The 19705-nt window shown below is 41.7% G+C and overlaps 1 protein-coding gene across 6 annotated transcripts in view; it reads left to right on the forward strand.

The window, feature by feature from the left end:
* LOC140186348 (pappalysin-1-like) overlaps nt 1-19705 on the forward strand; it is a 367560-nt gene that overhangs the window by 241071 nt on the left and 106784 nt on the right. For all 6 annotated transcript variants that reach the window (XM_072240504.1, XM_072240506.1, XM_072240505.1 and 3 more), the window contains exons 17-18: nt 3596-3767; nt 8773-8920. In XM_072240504.1, the coding sequence (XP_072096605.1) occupies nt 3596-3767; nt 8773-8920 (320 nt within the window). The remainder of the gene's footprint in view (nt 1-3595; nt 3768-8772; nt 8921-19705) is intronic.

Raw genomic sequence — 19705 nt, forward strand, 5'->3', positions numbered from 1 at the left:
TCACACTCTGCTGTATGTGCTGTGCCACGTCACACATTATAGAGCACGGAAATAGGCCTTGTACCCCACTGAGTCCATATCAAACACCCATTCTATCCCATTTTATTCTCCACACATTCCCTTCAATTTCACCCAGTTTCTACCATTCATCTCTGCACAGGGCCAATTTGCATGTGTTCAATTCACCCTCCAAACCTGCACGTCATTTGCATGTGAGAGGAAACCAGAGCACCCAGAGGACTCACGTGCAGTCACAGGGAGAGTGTGCAAACTCCACACAAATAACACTGAATGTCAGGATTGAATTCGATTGCTGGAGCCGTGAGACAGTGGCTCTACCAGCTGTAACATTGTGCGCCTCCTTCTGAAATGTAGTCGTACTGATTGCATCATATTTAATCCATGAAACCATCAATTAACTTCCAATCTCGAACTTGCATTACTTCACAATACAGTTCCCAACGGCCCTTTCAGATGCAGCTTCAGTTCTTTCAGCTGAGTTTGGTATTGCCACATACAGTGGCATTCAAAAATTTGGGTACCCCAGTCAAAATTTCTGTTACTGTGAATAGTTAAGTGAGTCGAAGATGAACTGATCTCCAAAAGTCATAAAGTTAAAGATGAAACATTCTTTTCAACATTTAAAGCAAGATTAGTGTAGTATTTCTGTTTTCTACAATTTTAGAGTGAAAAAACAGAAAGGAGCACAATGTAAAGGTGTGGGCACCCCCAGAGATTGGAGCTCTCAGATAACTTTTACCAAGGTCTCAGGCCTTAATTAGCTTGTTAGGGCTATGACTTGTTCACAGTCATCATTAGGAAAGGCCAGGTGATGCAAATTTCAAATCTTTATAGATACCCTGACTCCTCAAACCTTGTCTCAAAAATCAGCAGACATGGGCTCCTCGAAGCAGTTGCCTAGCACTCTGAAAGTTAAAATAAATGATGCTCACAAAGCAGGAGAAGGCTATAAGAAGATAGCAAAGCGTTTTCGGGTAGCCATTGCCTCAGTCCGTAATGTAATTATGAAATGGCAGTTAACAGGAACGGTGGAGGCCAAGTTGAGGCCTGGAAGACCAAGAAAACTTTCCAAGAAGACTGCTCATATGATTGCTAGAAAGGCAAATCAAAACCCCAATTTGAATGTAAAAGACCTTCAGGAAGATTTAGCAGACTCTGGAGTGGTGGTGCACTGTTCTACTGTGCAGCAACACCTGCACAAATATGACCTTCATGGAAGGGTCATCAGAAGAAAACCTTTCCTGCGTCCTCACCACAAAATTCAGCGTCAGAAGTTTGCAAAGGAACATCTAAATAAGCCTGATGCATTTTGGAAACAAGCCCTGTGGACTGATGAAGTTAAAATAGAACTTATTGGTCGCAATGAGCAAAGGTATATCTGGAGAAAAAAGGGTGCAGAAGTTCATGAAAAGAACACCTCTCCAACTGTCAAGCATGGGGGTGGATCGATCATGCTTTGGGCTTGTGTTGCAGCCAGTGACACAGGGAACATTTCACTGGTAGAGAGAAGAATGAATTCGATTAAATACCAGCAAATTCTGGAAGCAATCATCACACCGAATGTAAAAAAAGCTGAAGATGAAAAGAGGATGGCTTCTACAACAGGATAATGATCCTAAACACACCTCAAAATTCACAATGGACTACCTCCAGAGGTGCAAGGTGAAGGTTTTGCCATGACCCTTACAGTCCCCTGACCTAAACATCATCAGAAATCTGTGGATAGACCTCAAAAGAGCAGTGCATGCAAGACGGCCCAAGAATCTCACAGAACTAGAACCCCTCTTGCAAGGAAGAATAGGCGAAAATCCCCCAAACAAGAATTGGCTACAGAAAGCGTTTACAAGCTGTGATACTTGCTAAAGGGGGTGTTACTAACTACTGAGCATTCAGGGTGCCCAAACTTTTGCTTCGGGCCCTTTTCCTTTTTTGTTAATTTGAAACTGTGAAAGATGGAAATAAAAAAGTAATCTTGCTTACAATATTAAAGAAATGTGTCATCTTTAACCTTATGCCTTTTGGAAAACAGGTCATCTTTTAATCACTTAGCTATTCACAGTAACAGAAATTTTGACCGGGGTGCCCAAACTTCTGCATGTCACTGTATCTCCTTACTTTTTTAAAAACTGTCCTCAAAACTATCGCAATATTTTCCAAATATCATCTTAAATGTATCCGGATCCTGGATTCCTGTCAGATCGCCAGCAGGTGGTAAGAATAGGGTCCCTCACCTCTGCCCTTCTGACCCTCAACACAGGTACCCCTCAGGGCTGTGTACTAAGCCTCCTCCTTTCATCTCTGTATACCCATGACTGTGTCACCATCCACAGCTCCCATCTGCTAATTAAATTTGGTGACAACACTACACTGATTGGCCAAATCTCAAATAATAATGAGGCAGCCTGCAGAGAAGTAGTAATCACCTTGACAGAGTGGTGTCAAGAAAACAATCTCTCCCTTAATGCCGCAAAAACAAAGTAACTGGTTGTCGACTACAGGAGAAATGGAGACAGGCTAACCCCCATAGACATTAGTGGATCTGAGGTGGAGAGGGTGAACAACTTTAAGTTCTTCAGCATACACATCACCGAGGATCTCACGTGGTCTGAAAGTACCAGCTGTGTGGTGAAAAAAGGCACAACAGCGCTTTTTTCACCTCAATCAGCTGAAGTTGCTTGGTATGGGCCCCCAAATTCTAAGAACTTTTTATAAGGGCACAATTGAGAGCATCCTGACTGGCTACATCACTGCCTGGTATGAGAACTGTACTTCCCTCAATCACAGGACTCCGCAGAGAGTGGTGCAGACAGCCCAGCGCATCTGTAGATGTGAACTTCTCACTATTCAGCACATTTGCAAAGACAGGTGTATAAAAAGGGCCCAAAGCATCATTGGAGACCAGAGTCACCCCAACCACAAACTCTTCCAGCTGTTATCATCCGGGAAACAGTACCGCAGCATAAAAGCCAGAACCAACAGGCAGCTTCTTCCAGCAGGCCATTAGACTGCTTAAATCATGTTGATGCAATTGTATTTCTGTGTTATACTGACTATCCTCTTGTGAAGAAGAAGAAAGCCCTTAACTCCGAGTGGAGTCATTGGGACGCCGTCATTATGGCGTTTTTTTAGCAGGCTTTCTTATTTTTACGAGGCAGAGTTGCTAGCTCGATACTCAATCCAGCACGGATAGAAAGTGTGCAAAGGAGCCAGCTGGATTCAAACTCGGGAGCCTTCACTCGGAAGTCCGGTGCTGATGCCACTATGCCACCAGCTGGCATCCTCTTGTACATAATATTTATTATAAATCACTATAATTGCACATTTAGACAGAGACGTTACGTAAAGATTTTTACTCCTCATGTATATGAAGGATGTAAGTAATAAATCAATTCAATTCAATTCAACTCTGTCAGTACAAACTTGTACCAGCAGTGTATTCAGTATGCTATTCTACGAGAAAATATGATAGAAAATGAGCAATTTTGAAGTATCCTTGGTGAGATTTATTCAGATTTTGGCATGGCTAACTCTTCACTGTGACCAGTTTCCTGATTTCAATTCTCTAATTTTAAAGGCGAACCTTCAAGATAAAATGCACAGAGGATGGGAGTTGGCAGCCAGGAGTATGTGTTCCTGTTATGTGTGAGGCGGTCCCAGCAAAATTCCATGGGTTTTACCATTGTACAAATGGCTTCCAGTTCAACAGTGTCTGCCGGGTAAACTGCAGTGATGCCAACAATCAGACTGTAAGTAACAAGAATTGCAACCACTTTACATGTGGAAAGTTAGAAAATTAGCTTTTAAGTAGGAAGACCGTAAAGAGGAAGCATTACAGCCTGTTAGAGAAAGGAACACTTCCTTGCTAATTTTACCTCACAAAATTTTAACAAGGCTTTTTTCCCCTGTTTTATGAGGGTTTCTCTCAGCAGACTGACTCACATCACTGTCTGAGACTTTCTAATGTGCGGTGCAAATGATTTTTAGTGCAGATGGATGCCAGTTAATGGAGGAGTGGTTAATGGGGGTGGGGGGGGGAGTAGTTTGCTCTTTTAGAAAGTCCCTCAGGAGCTTTGTTTTATCAATGGGAATGAGGATGACCGGGTCAGGGGCGGGAAATGACAACTCAAACAGCATTTTCAGAACCAGATTTAAGATCAACGGCATATGTTGTGAAATTTGTTAACTTTGCAGCAGCAGTACATTGCAATACATAATAATATATAAAAACTGTAAATTACATAAGTATATGTACATTAAATAGTTAAATTAAATTAGCAGAGCTAAAACAGAAATAAAAAGTTGTGAGGTGTTGTTCATCAGTTCAATGTCCATTCAGAAATCGGATGGCAGAGGGGAAGAAGCTGTTCCTGAATCGCTGAGTGTGTGCCTTCAGGCTTTTCTATCTCCTACCTGATAGTAACAATGAAAAGAAGGCATGTCCTGGGGGGTGGAGGTCTTTAATGATGGATGTCCCTTTTTGAAGCACTGTTCCTTGAAGATGTCTTGGATACTACGGAGGCTAGTACTCATGATACATTGAGGCGAACTTTACCATGTAGCCATCCTAGAGCAGATCCATCTGATTGAATGCATTGAGAGCACAGGGAGCCCATTTCTCCAGGTCCTTCAGCAGAGCTCTGCACTGAAAATCATTCATGCTACAGATTAAAAAACAGGCAAGTTCCACAAAATGTTTAAATATTGCATCTGTGTGCTGGAATGTCACACTTAGTTATAAATGCAGAACACAGTTTTAATGTACAAATCCAGCCACTTAACACTCCAGGTTTTTGTTCTGGATCAGCTTCTTTCATTTTACAGACATACCCTTTACAAACAGCAAGTACTTTTCGGTTTTAAGGGAGCACAGAGAAAAAAAACACATGGTACAGAATTGCTGAGCTGCTATAACTATGCATCTATTTTAATTGTCAACTGAACTGATCCATAGAAAGTAAGTAATGTTTTGCCATACTCTCTGGCAAAGCAAACTTAGAGGTCCTGGCCTTGTTTAACTCTAGCAGATGAAAAGTTCCCACCAAAGGAGCCAGCTGTTATGTTTGCTACCTAAGGTCAACCAAATAAGCCATAAGTGAACCATCAAACTGTATGTGGGTAAGGTTTTGAGACAGTACGGTAACTAAAGGCCCTTGGTAACTCCAGAATTCATTCACTCCTTCAGCAAACACTTATATCTGTACCTGAAGTCATTGGTCTCATGAACTGTGGAACAATTATCCAAGACATTCAGTAAATTTCTTATCAGTGCACTGAGGCAACAATGTGTGCTATTTACATGCCATAGAAACTCAGTGAAGTTCTTTTGACAGCACCTTCCAAACCCTTCCTTCTAGTAGATTGAATGTTAAGTGGAGAGGACACACAAACACATTAGTGCTTACAGCAAGGATTCCCTTTACAGCAAGGTTTAATCGGGTTGATCCATGGCATATCAAGGTTGGGAACCCCCGACATAGACGTTCTGCTCCAAGTTACAAACCATCCAGACCTTGAAACACATCACCATTCTCCCACTATCACTTAAGAACATAAGAAAAAGCAGCAGCAGTAGTCAGCCAGCTGGAGCCTGCTCCGCAATTCAATTAAGTCATGGCTGATCTGGTCGTGGACTCAATTCCACCTATCTCTCTTTGCCCGTAACCCTTAATTCCTCTGCTATGCAAACAGCTGTTTAACTGTGTCTTAAAGATATTTAATGGAGTAGCCTCTACTGCTTCTATAATCAGAAAATTCTGCAGATTCATTACACTCTGGGGAAAGAAGTTTCCCCTCAACATCATCCTAAATCTATTCCCCCGAATCTTGCGTCTGTGACCCTTCATTCTCGTCTCACCTACCAGTGGAAACAACTTTCCGACCTCTGTGTTATCTATCCCTTTCATAATTGTATATGTTTTCATAAGATGCCTTCTCATTCTTCTAATTCCAGCAAGTATAATCCGAGGTGAATCAATCTCCCCTCATAGGTTAACTCCGTCATTGCCAGAATCACCCTAGTGAACCACCTCTACACCTTCTCCAAAGCCAGTATATCTTTCCTCAAATATGGAGTCTAGAACTGCAGGCAGTACTCCTAGTGCAGCCTAACCAGTATCTTGTACAGTTGCAGCAAATCCTCCCTGCTCACAATGAAGATAGCATTCCATTCGCCTCTTGATAACTTGTTGCACCTGCAAATCAACCGTTTGCGACCTTTCAGGCACAAGGTTCATGCACATGCTCCCAAGTCCCTCTCCAAAATAGCATGCTGTAATCTTACACCATTTAAATAATAATTTGATTTTCTATTTAAACCAGGTCCCTCTCCTAAACAGCCTGCTATAATCTTACAGCATTCTAATAATAATCTGATCTTCTACTTGTCCTTCCAAAGTGGGTGACCTCACCTTTACCAACATTGTCCTCCATCTACCAGACCCTTGCCCACTCACTTAATCTATCTATATATCACCTCAGACTCTCCACATCCTTTGCACAATTTGCTTTTCCACTCAATGAACTTACATAGAAACATAGAAAACCTATAGCACAATACAGGCCGTTCGGCTCACAATGCTGTGCCGAACACGTGCTTATGTCATTACATATAGCCCTCTATTTTTCTAAGCTCTATGCACCTATCCAGGAGACTCTTAAAAGACCCTATTGTATCTACCTCCACCACCATCACCGGCAGCCCATTCCACACACACACCACTCTCTGCATAAAAAACGTACCCCTGATATCTCCTCTATACCTACTTCCAAGCACCTTAAAACTGTGCCCTCTCGTGCTAGCCATTTCAGCCCTGGGAAAAACCCTCTGACTATCCACACAATCAATGTCTCTCATCATCTTATACACTTCTATCAGGTCACCTTTCATCCTCCGCCGCTCCAAGGAGAAAAGACCGAGTTCGCTCAACCTATTCTCATAAGGCATGCTCCCCAATCCAGGCAAGATCCTTGTAGATCTCCTCTGCACCCTTTCTATAGTTTCCACATCCTTCCTGTAGTGAGGTGACCAGAACTGAACACAGTACTCCCAGTGGGGTCTGACCAGAGTGCTATATAGCTGTAACATTACCTCTCGGCTCTTAAACTCAATCCCATGGTTGATGAAGGCCAATGCACCGTATGCCTTCTTAACCACAGAGTCAACCTGCGCAGCAACTTTGAGTGTCCTATGGACTCGGACCCCAAGATCCCTCTGATCCTCCACACTACCAAGAGTCTTACCATTAATACCATTAATACTATTTTAATCCATTATATTTGACGTACCAAAATGAACCACCTCACACTTATCTGGGTTGAACTCCATCTGCCACTTCTCAGCCCAGTTTTGCTTCTTATCGATGTCTCGCTCTAACCTCTGACAGCCCTCCACACTATCCACAACACCTCCAACCTTTGTGTCATCAGCAAATTTACTAACCCATCCCTCCACTTCCTCATCCAGGTCATTTATAAAAATCACTAACAGAAGGGGTCCCTGAGGCACAGATCCCTGAGGCACACCACTGGTCACCAGCCTCCATGCAGAATATGATCTGTCTACAACCACTCTTTGCCTTCTGTGGGCAAGCCAGTCTTGGATCCACAAAGCAATGTCCCCTTGGATCCCATGCCTCCTTACTTTCTCAATAAGCCTTGCATGGGGTACCTTATCAAATGCCTTGCTGAAATCCATATACACTACATCTACTGCCCTACCTTCATCATCATGTTTAGTCACATCCTCAAAAAATTCAATCAGGCTCATAAGGCACTACCTGCTCTTGACAAAGCCATGCTGACTATTCCCAATCATATTATGCCTCTCCAAATGTTCACAAATCCTGTCTCTCAGGATCTTTTCCATCAACTTACCAACCACTGAAGTAAGACTCACTGGTCTATAATTTCCTGGTCTATCTCTACTCCCTTTCTTGAATAAGGGAACAACATCTGCAACCCTCTAATCCTCTGGAATCCCGCCCATCCCTATTGATGATGCAAAGATCATTGCCAGAGGCTCAGCAATCTCCTCCCGAGCCTCACAACTTGATCTCCATTCTGTTCGTTTTGGGTGGTGGATGGCAGATCAGTGAAGAGAAGGCTAAAACAGTGTTAAAAACACATATGAGGGATTTGGTTGCCTGAAGCAGAGGCAGAGATAAGCAGTTAAGTAGGCTGTGAAAGCAGGCTGTTTTAGATGATTGAGTGAATATGGGGACACAAATGGGACTGAAGAGGCGATGGAATCAAAGGTGAGGGAATGGAACTTGTGGCGGGGGCCCAAGACGAAGGCTCTGGTTTTGGCTCTCTGCCAATACAGCCCCAGAGCCAAGATCACATAACCCTGTTAGCTCAGCACATTTCAGCTTTATTTTTTCTGCATTTATCTTTCTAATGTGCTGACTTCATCTGAAGTTCATGCAAACAGAAGTTTGGATAGTTTTAGAAGCACAATTGCTTTTTAGTGGATCAATAAATCAGAACACTGCAATCTCTTTGTAGGAACAATGAAAAGTATAGGCAAAAAAATAGACATTGATATGCAAGTTATCTGTACTCTCCAGCCCACTCTCATTCTTGACTCGCAGACCACAGCTCTGAGACCAGAGATATCCAAACACTTAGCATAGTGAGGCTGATAACTTTATCACAGTGAAAGCATATTGAAGCACTTGATACCGCTTGAATGCAGCATATCCAACACAGGATCAATATTATGGATTAAGGACATCCCCATTTTATCTATTCTAGGAACCGATCAACAACGTGATCCGCTGCCGGAAGGATGGAACTTGGAATGGCTCGCTACAGATCTGCAGCTCAATGACGGGAAACTGTCCACAGCCTCATCAACTGAACTCACTCATCAGACTGTCCTGCAAGCAAGGTTACGGCATAGGTAATGCACTGAATCAATAGTGTTAAGGAGATTTTCAAACTCAGGGTTTGAAACCATCTCATAGGGTCATTGGGAGATGCAGCATCAAAACAGTCCCTTCAGCCCACTGAGTCTGTGCTGACCATCAACCATATATTTACAGTTTAATTTATTCTACTTCCATTGCAGAACACACATCTACACAATGAGGGCATCTTACTGGGCCAATTAATCTACCAATCTCTGGGATCTAGGAGGAAACTGGAGCATCCAGAGAAAATCCACGCAGCCACAGAGGGAACCCGAGGGTAGAATTAAACTCTCTACCATCCGTGCTATTGTGGTCAGCATACTTCCATCGACAAATTTACAGCACAGAGAATAGTCACTCAGCCCGACAACACTGTTTATGGTTGAATCAGGTTCATGGGTCTGGCAAGTGAGATAGAAAACACTGGCTGCGACTAAGCATCTTAGTCATTTACTCACAAACAGTAAAACATGAGACCAAACATTCTTGTTCCTCATGTCACAGAAACTACAAAGCTGAATATACCAACGTACATACATTCAACAAACACACTTAGCTAAAAGTGCACGCAGGGCGCACCTTCTCAATGGCCGTAAACAAAGGAAGAGAAAGCAAGCCTCTTCCACATGCTATTTTACACCTGGGATATTTGAAATTGGAGACCAGGTGGTTAACAGCAGTTTCTAAACTAAACAATCACAATAAAGCAATCTTCGACAGACAAAATAAGACACCCCCCCCCACCCCCGTCAAGACAATGGTCCACAAAAAATCTCCTTCTGCCTCTCTTTATTTAACCCAGTCGACAGGATCTAGTATCAATTGTCTCTTCATTGTTATCAGACCTTCCATTAAGTGGATGGCATTTCCTTCAAGATATAATAATAGTCATATTTCCTGGTACAACACTGATTTCTTCAGAATGATCCACAAGTTGGCCAGCTGAAGACCAGTTTAGGCCCCACCAGCTGGCCTACAGACTGCCTGTGCTCCCAGAAATTCCACATCTTCAGGTAAACTGGGTTTGTGCTCATCATGAAACTTTGCAGCCTTACTAAAGTTGGAGCTTAGGTTAAGTTTTTAGAGTTTGGTTCCTGAACAGTGAGAGGGAACATTCAGGATGTGGCAGGCATTCATAGTTCTGTGGTGGATCTGGGGAGTCGCCAGAAAGATGGATGTGGGTAGGCAGGGGTGCAGGGCTAAATTTTAGGTGCCAGAGCTGACAAAATGCTTGCCATTTCCTATATCCTGTCTATATATATGTCACACCCAATTTGTGTACCTGCTCATTTCATGTACTGAGCAACTTCCTTGCCCCATTCATGTAATGAGCAGGTACACAAATTGGGTGTGACATATATATATATATGAATAGGGCTTCTTATAATGTTAAGCACTAAACCAAGATGAAAGAAATATATTAATTCCAGAGCTCCACAGAAATATAGTGATAGCTAAGACTATAGCCTATCATTACATTTCAGTGTATAACTGGTACAATAAAACATATAATACTTATTTTAATAATATGACAAAGTATTGCACGGTTGCACTCACTAATTATCAAAAAATTATCAAGCAAGTAAAGAGAAAGACGGTAATCATGTATTTTACCAATTTAAAAGTAATTACCGAGTTACCAAATGCCACCAATGAGAAGTTTCACAATAATTTCCACAAAGGGTCAGGTGTAATATGTGTTCGGGGGTCTGAAGCAACTCTTGTCCTGGTGTCATCTGTTGACCTGTGGTACTGCAGCCATGATGTGACATACGGCTCAGGATTCCACTGTACTAGAGGAGGACCATGTAGTTTAACAAACATAAGTGCTGATACATGAATTATGAGAATTCTTGAGCGTGTTGTTGTTATTATTAAGTTCATGTGACTGAATCCTCTCTCACTCTCATAAGTACTAATAGGAATAACTTGTGAACAGCTCAGTAATGGGCATAAATCTTGGGGGATGCGGCATCCACGATCCTCCACATAATCTCTGAAGGCATTTATTACAGAGGAAGAAGAAAGCTTAAGCCTCTTACAGAGAGATGATATTGCAGCTTCTCCATAATTAGGCAGTATTTCAGCAGGCCAGTTATCAAAGGCACACATTTCATTTAGCAGGGATTTATACATATTTTGAGGTTTAAAAGTTTGAGAACCTTTCAAGGATGTTGTCGTGAACATACGGTGCTGCAAATTGTTTACAAGACTAGTAAGAAACTATAGATAATTAATGGAGACAATTTTGTTGTTGTTTTGTAAGGTAATTTCTCCAAACTTCCCCTTTTCAACTGCCTCTTGAGCTTCTACAGTTTTTGTACCAGGTTGCTCTTTCAGTCCATGCAGTGATCTTATGCTCCGTTGGATCAGTTTGTCTGCATAAACAATCATAGTAGTGAGTTTCTGTAAACACTCTGGCAGTAAACCAAGTTCATGCAACGTGTCATACATTAGAGCTAAGTCCAATAGAAACTGTTCTGAAGAGAGTCTTTTCAACAGACCTTCACAGGTTTTTCTGTCACTCCCAGATCTTGTTTCATCCTTCATTGCTTTTTCAAAATGAAAACGCAGTGCTTCATTATTTTGCCACACTGCTGAAACTGTTCGAAACGAGCTAGCTACCCACCTAGTGCCCAGAACATGGCCTACTTTGCAAATTTGTTGTTCTAGTTGAGAGGCACATTCAGACAGTTCCTTTTGATTTAGAGATGATCCACTGTAAACAGAATATAATTTGTCCATAAATGATTGAAAGTGATTTATTCCATTAACCTCTCACCGAATCACCTACTGCAAGTTCTAGTCTGTGATTAAGACAGTGTCAAATTATCACATCAGGGTAATGTTCCTTGACAATTGTAGCAACACCAGATTTGACACCAAGCATTACGCTCGCCCCATCACTAGCAAATGCTACAAGGTTCTGTTTCAAGTAAAAGTTATCAGACCCATGGTTATTGAGACAGTTCAATAGATGCTTAGCAATAGTTGCAGCTTTCTGATCAGGCAGTTCAATTAGATCTAAAAACATAAAATGCGGATCACCTTCCTTATCACTTTCACATTTCAAATAAACTATTAGAGCAGTCTTAATGCTTAGATTTGTTGATTCATCAATGAGAACAGAAAATTTGCCAGTTATCTGCTTGATATGCTGGCAAATTTTCATTTTCATATTAATGGCTATGTGATTAATTATCTCTGTAGCACTAGTGCAGGAATGCAGCCCAATTCCGATGTCAATACCATTTTTTTTGAAGTTCCAATAAGCCAAAGTGATCAGAGTATGGTCTGTCATTCTGAGCTAAATAATACGCAGAACGAAAAATTAAACAAGTTGCCTTTAGATGCGAAGCATTCATGGTGTCACATAATTTTCCAAGAGCATCTTCACTAGCTATATTTTCAACACTTAGACCAGTAGTGTGAGCTTTTGATAGTTTGTGATCAACAATTTTTTTTCTGAGAGACTTCAAGCGTGTACTTCGATCGGCTCCGTAATCGGATACTTGGTACATCTGCCATGCCGATTCTCCCGTGATCTTTAAGTTCTTGAGGCTGTAGCGCTTTACATAGCTAGCCAGCCATCCCTTACTAGCCTTAAACTCCTTCCTCTCGCTCTCCTCAACCACCTCACAGTAGTGTTCATAGAGGCTAAGTGCCTTTTCACGCATAATTTTGCATTCAACAAGGATATGCTTCTGTAGCATGTCCTCTAGCCACACACTTAATGCTTTCTCAGTCTATGCAAGCACTTTATTACAAACCAGAGAGACCATTTCTGCCATTGTAGGGGTAGCACTAACACTTCCACGATTTTCAGCTTCTTTCTGCTTTATTGTGCGAAAGCCCGATTCGTTCTTACCGACCTTACAGCACACTTCTGCAAGTGACATATCACTTTTCAAAAGATCAAAGATTTTTATTTTCGCGGCGAACAATGCTCAAACAATGAGTGCTGGACAGAGACTAAGTATCTGTGAAATGGCGGGAGGCTACAGCAGAGAATGCTGGGACAACAGGTCGAGCGAGGAGGAATTTCACAAAACAGTCACAGCTCCAGGATTTCACCAAAACGATCAAATATCCTAAGGTTATTAGTGGTATTTTCCCCACCAGCCACCGTCTCCTCTCCCCAACCCCAGCTTCCATAAAATTCACTCTATCTAATATGTGGCCGCTGTTAAATTCCCCGCTTGTTTATTTTGACTTGTTTTTACAGAGGTGCTGGAGCAGTGCTCCGGTGAGCTCTGGCAGCACTGCACCCATGTGGGTAGGGTATGGATGAAGCCGTTTGAGGAACACCACAGCACTCCTCTCACGTACCCTGAAAGTCTTGAACTTGGGGGCTAGCTCTCAATGTCAGTCAATACTATCAGCCAGTTTCTCTGTCCGAGTTACCCAGTTCTACTTTCCTAACTCCCAACCCATTTTCCTGGTGATCAGAACAGATTCAGCTGCTCCCAAAGTGCAGCATCACACTGGGCCGTGACTGTCCTGAACTCATAATTATGGTGAACCATTGTCCTACATGGCCAAAAGGTATGGAAGTAGTTTATCTTTGTAAATTCCTCATTTAGCAGGCTAACAGACTTGTCAGGGCACTGGACAGAGACCTGTTGGAGTGAAAAAGTACTTTCCACTGGGAATGGAGGGGAAACATAAAAAAACACAATGCAAGCCACTTGTCACTTTGGGCTGTTTTTCATTGGTGGTATCAGCAGAGCAAAGGTCATCTAAAAGATGATTGCATAACGGAAAGAAAGGTTTAATGCTTGACATTAATTGTACCTTGATTCTGAAGATCATTCTTCCAACTATTATCACAGATAATGCAAAATATATGTCATAACCCTTGCCTTTCCAGAGTTTTGGAGAATAACTCTTAACTGCTATTGAATTCCTACTCCTGTTAATGTTATTATTTATTTCATTGTAGTTTTTCAATAATAGTCTCCAGACAGAAGGCTTGGAAAATTACAAAATGCAGTACATACAACTTGGTGTACAAAAAACATTCTGAGACTGACCCTTGGCTGTTCCAATTGAAAATTCCCTCTCCAGGTTTCCTGTTTTGCACCACGTGTTAAAGTAGCAAGAATCCTTTTTCACATAAACCTTTGATCCAGTACTGAAAAAAAAAATGGAAATCTGTCAACCAGTAATTTTCTGATGAAATCCTGTTTTTACCCAAAAAAATGTGTCCAGGTCAGGACTGAGCTGAAAGATTTTATGTACACCGGGAATATTCAGAAATACCATGAGGGTTAACGTCAAGTCCCACAAAATCTATTATTAAAAAAATTCAACTGACACAGGCTTCAGGAATTCTCATCATCCTATGCATTGTTCAATGTTGATAGGGTAAGGGGAGATACGACAGTGACTTCCTGATGATCTGCTTCCACACCACAAGATCTCAAGTATAAAGCCACCATACCATATTTTGGTTCTTTTATAACATGACCATCAATATTCAGGCCTATAAATCTGTTTAGCATTTGCCATGCCTTTGTCTATCTGGCCCTTTATTGCCTCCTCTTTACCCCTGTTTAGGCTGTGAGTGCAATGTATTGAAGGCTCATTTTAAGTAAAAATGTACTTTGTAACTTGTAAACGCTAAAATAAATAGCCCCGTCAAGGGCTGCATCTTGATGAGCTGGCCTTAATCATCAAAATCTCAAGTCCAAAAATGTAAAATTAATTAGTATTTAATACGATGGTGACTTCATGTCTTGGCTGCTTATTCTGGCATGACTAATGCCTAATTATTTATGGAGAGAGTGGACTAAGAAGCAGACAGATTAGTGCAAGTGTATGGGATAGTGGAGCTATCCATAGTGCTTAAATATCTTGGCCCATCAGTTGTGGAACTGCTGGACTCTATGGAATGTGCTGTCAGAACGTGGAGGAATTCCACTGCCAGAGACTCTGTTACAAATAAATTAGTTTGGATATTGCCAAAGGAGAAAAATTAATCCAAAATGTATGCATTTTAAAGGAATTTTAATGCATTTAATTTGCATTAAACACTAAAATTTGTGTTTCTAACATTGAGGGAGCATTATTTTAGGTACTTCCCAATTAAAGTTAAAACATGAAGATTGCTTTTTCTATCTATTTTCCTTCATTTGCTCTTTATCATTATCTCATTACTGATATTAAAAGGATGAAGGCATTGCTGAGTAGGATCACGTAGGATGATTGAGCACAGCAGATCTGAACAGCAAAGTTAAACAGGCAAAAGCTGAGTTTAAACAGAAATTTTCTACTTGTGTTAGCACGGTTGGTGAGGAAATCTATAGCAGGCACAAACTGACTTGCAAACCCAGCATGACTGGACTCTGAACATGAAATATCCATTTAAATTGATCAGTGAATCTGTCAGAAGCTCTTATCTGTTTTCTTTCAATTTAAGAAGAGACAACTAAAGACCATAAGAACATAAGACCATGAAAGAAAGGAGCAGAATTAGGCCATTTGGCTCATCAACTCTGTCCTGCTATTTCATCATGGCTAATCTATTATCCCAATCAACCCTATTCTCCTGCCTTCTGCCCGTAACCTTTCATGCCCTGACTAATCAAGAACCTATCAACCTCTGCCTTTAATACACCCAATGACCTGGCCTCCACAGCAACTAATTCCATAGATTCACCACCCTTTGGCTAAAGAAGTTCCTTCTCATCTCCATTCTAAATGGATGCCCCTCTGTTCTAAGGCTGTGCCCTCTGGTCCTAAACTTCCCCTACTTCAGAAAACATTACTTTATCTAGGCCTTTCAACATTTACAGTGGCATGCAAAAGTTTGGCCCCTCTCCGGTCAAAATTTCTGTTACAGTGAATAGCTAAGCGAGTAAAAGATGAACTGATTTCCAAAAGGCATAAAGTTAAAGATGATACATTTCTTTAATATTTTAAGCAAGAAAACTATTTTATTTCTACCTTTTACAGTTTCAAAATAACAAAAAAGGAAAAGGGCCTGAAGCAAAAGTTTGGGCACCCTGCATGGCAGTACTTAGTAACACCCCCTTTGGCAAGTATCACAGCTTGTAAACGCTTTTTATAGCCAGCTAAGAATCTTTCAATTCTTCTTTGGGGGATTTTTGCCCATTCTTCCTTGCAAATTTTGCCCATTCTTCTAGTTCTGTAAGATTCTTGGGGCGTCTTGCATGCATTGCTCTTCTGAGGTTTATCCACAGATTTCTGATGATGTTTAGGTCGGGGGACTGTGAGGGTCATGGCAAAATCTTCAGCTTGTGCCTCCTGAGGTAGTCCACTGTGGATTTTGAGGTGTGTTTAAGTTCATTATCCTTTTGTAGAAGCCATCCTCTTTTTACCTTCGGCTTTTTTACAGACACTGTGATGTTTGCTTCCAGAATTTGCTGGTATTTAATGAATTCATTCTTCCCTCTACCAGTTAATGTTCCCTGTGCCACTGGCTACAACACAAGCCCAAAGCATGATTGATCCACTCCTGTGCTTAACAGTTGGAGAGGGGTTCTTTTCATGAAATTCTGCACCCTTTTTTCTCCAAACATACCTTTGCTCATTGCAGCCAAAAAGTTCTATTCAAAAGGTTCACAGGAACATCTAAACAAGCCTGATGCATTTTGGAAACAAGTCCTGGGGACTGATGAAGTTAAAATAGAACTTTTTGGCCGTAATGACCAAAGGTATGTTTGGAGAAAAAAGGGTGCAGAAGTTCATGAAAAGAGCCCCTCTCCAACTGTTAAGCACAGGGGTGGATTGATCATGCTTTGGGCTTGTGTTGCAGCCACTGGCATGGGGAACATTTCACTGGTAGAGGGAAGAATGAATTCAATTAAATACCAGCAAATTCTGGAAGCAAATATCATACCATCTGTAAAAAAGCTGAACATGAAAAGAGGATGGCATCTACAGCAAGATAATGAACCTAAACACACCTCAAAATCCACAATGGACTACCTCAAGAGGCACAAGCTGAAGGATTTGCCTTGGCCCTCACAGTCCCTGACCTAAACATCATTGAGAACCTGTGGATAGACTTCAAAAGAGCAGTGCATGCAAGACAGCCCAAGAACCTCAAGAGAACTAGAAGCCTTTTGCAAGGAAGAATGGACAAAAATCACCAAAACAAGAATTGAAAGACTCTTAGCTGGCTATAAAAAGCGTTTACAAGCTGTGATACTTGCCAAAGGGGGTGTTACTAAGTACTGCCATGCAAGGTACCCAAACTTTTGCTTCAGGCTCTTTTCCTTTTTAAAATGGAAATTTAAAAAGTTTTCTTGCTTAAAATATTAAAAGAAATGTGTCACCTTTAACGTTATGCCTTTTGGAAATCAGTTCATCTTTTACTCACTTAGCTATTCACAGTAACAGAAATTTTGACCAGGGGTGCCTAATCTTTTACACGCCACTGTATTTATTTATTCAGACACACCATGGAATAGGCCTATCCAGCCCTTTAATCGAAGCCTAATCACAGGACAATTTACAATGACCAATTAATGTGCCAACCGGTACATCTTTGGACTATGGGAGGAAGAACACACGATCAAGGGGAGAAAGTACAAACTCCTTACAGACCGTGCCAGAATTGAACTTGGGTCGCCTGTACTGTAAAGCACTGTACAAACCACTAGACTACCACTAGAGCTTGGTAGGAAGTTGAAAAGCAGGACCTCAAGGGTGGTAATCTCAGGATTGCTACCTGTGCTAGATGCCAGTGAGGGTAGGAATAGGATGCTCTGGAGGAGGAACAAGTGGCTGAGGAACTGGTGTAGGGGGCAGGGTTTCAGATTTCAGGATCATTGGGACCTCTTCTGGGGCAGGTGGGACCTGTACAAGAGAGACGGGTTACACTTGAACCACAGGGGGACCAATATCCTTTCAGGGAGGTTTGTTAGTGCTATTGGGGAGGCTTTAAACTAGATTTGCAAGGGGATGGGAACCAGAGTGCCAGAGCTGACAGTGTGGCTGGGGTGAAAATAAATGATATTGAAAGTTTAAGCAAATCCGCTGATAGAAAGGTTGTGAGTGGTGGTAAAAATTTTCTGAGGTGTATATATTTCAATGCTAGGAGTATTGCAGGGAAGGCGGATGAGTTGAGGGCGTGGATTGACACGTGGAATTATGATGGTATAGCAATTAGTGAAACTTGGCTACAGGAGGGGCAGGACTGGCAGCTTAATATTCCAGGGTTCCGATGTTTCAGATGTGATCAAGGCAGAGGAATGAAAGGTGGGGGAGTAGCATTGCTTGTTAGGGAAAATATTACAGCAGTGCTCAGGCAGGACAGATTAGAGGCTTGTCTACTGAGTCCTTATGGGTGGAGCTGAGAAACAGGAAAGGTATGGCCACAGTAGTGGGATTGTATTACAGACCACCCAATAGTCAACGAGACTTGGAAGAGCAAATCTGCAGAGAGATAGCAGACAACTGCAGGAAACATAAAGTTGTGGTGGTAGGGGATTTTAATTTTCCATACATTGATTGGGACTCCCATACTGTTAGGGGTCTAGATGGTTTAGAGTTTGTAAAATGTGTTCAGGAAAGTTTTCTAAATCAGTATATAGAGGGACCAACTAGAGGGGATGCAATATTGGATCTCCTGTTAGGAAACGAATTAGGGCAAGTGACGGAAGTCTGTGTAGGGGAGCACTTTGGTTCCAGTGATCATAACGCCATTAGTTTCAATTTGATCATGGACAAGGATAGATCTGGTCCTAGGGTTGAGGTTCTGAACTGGAAGAAGGCCAAAGTTGAAGAAATGAGAAAGGATCTAAAAAGTGTGGATTGGGACAGGTTGTTCTCTGGCAAAGATGTGATTGGTAGGTGGGAAGCCTTCAAAGGGGAAAGTTTGAGAGTGCAGAGTTTGTATGTTCCTGTCAGGATTAAAGGCAAATTAAATAGGAATAAGGAACCTTGGTTCTCAAGGGATATTGCAACTCTGATAAAGAAGAAGAGGGAGTTGTATGAAATGTATAGGAAACAGGGGGTAAATCAGATGCTTGAGGAGTATAAGAAGTGCAAGAAAATACTTAAGAAAGAAATCAGGAGGGCAAAAAGAAGACATGAGGTTGCCTTGGCAGTCATAAGTGAAGGATAATCCAAAGAGCTTTTACAAGTATATTAAGAGCAAAAGGATTGTAAGGGATAAAATTGGTCCTCTTGAAGATCAGAGTGGTCGGCTTTGTGCGGAACCAAAGGAAATGGGGGAGATCTTAAATAGGTTTTTTGCATCTGTATTTACTAAGGAAGCTGGCATGAAATCTATGGAATTGAGGAAATCAAGTAGTGAGACCATGGAAACTGTACAGATTGAAAAGGAGGAGGTGATTGCTGTCTTGAGGAAAATTAAAGTGGATAAATCCCCGGGACCTGTCAGGGTATTCCCTCAGACCTTGAAGGAGACTAATGTTGGAATTGCGGGGGCCCTGGAAGAAATATTTATAATGTCGCTGTCTACGGGTGAAGTGCCGGAGGATTGGAGAGCGGCTCATGTTGTTCCGTTGTTTAAAAAAGGATCGAAAAGTAATCCGGGAAATTATAGGCCGGTGAGTTTAACGTCAGTAGTAGGTAAGTTATTGGAGGGAGTACTAAGAGACAGAATCTACAAGCATTTGGATAGACAGGGGCTTATTAGGGAGAGTCAACATGGCTTTGTGCGTGGTAGGTCATGTTTGACCAATCTGTTGGAGTTTTTCGAGGAGGTTACCAGGAAAGTGGATGAAGGGAAGGCAGTGGATATTGTCTACATGGACTTCAGTAAGGCCTTTGACAAGGTC

Source organism: Mobula birostris, chromosome 22 (genome assembly GCF_030028105.1).
Source record: "Mobula birostris isolate sMobBir1 chromosome 22, sMobBir1.hap1, whole genome shotgun sequence".
Classification (NCBI taxonomy): domain Eukaryota; kingdom Metazoa; phylum Chordata; class Chondrichthyes; order Myliobatiformes; family Myliobatidae; genus Mobula; species Mobula birostris.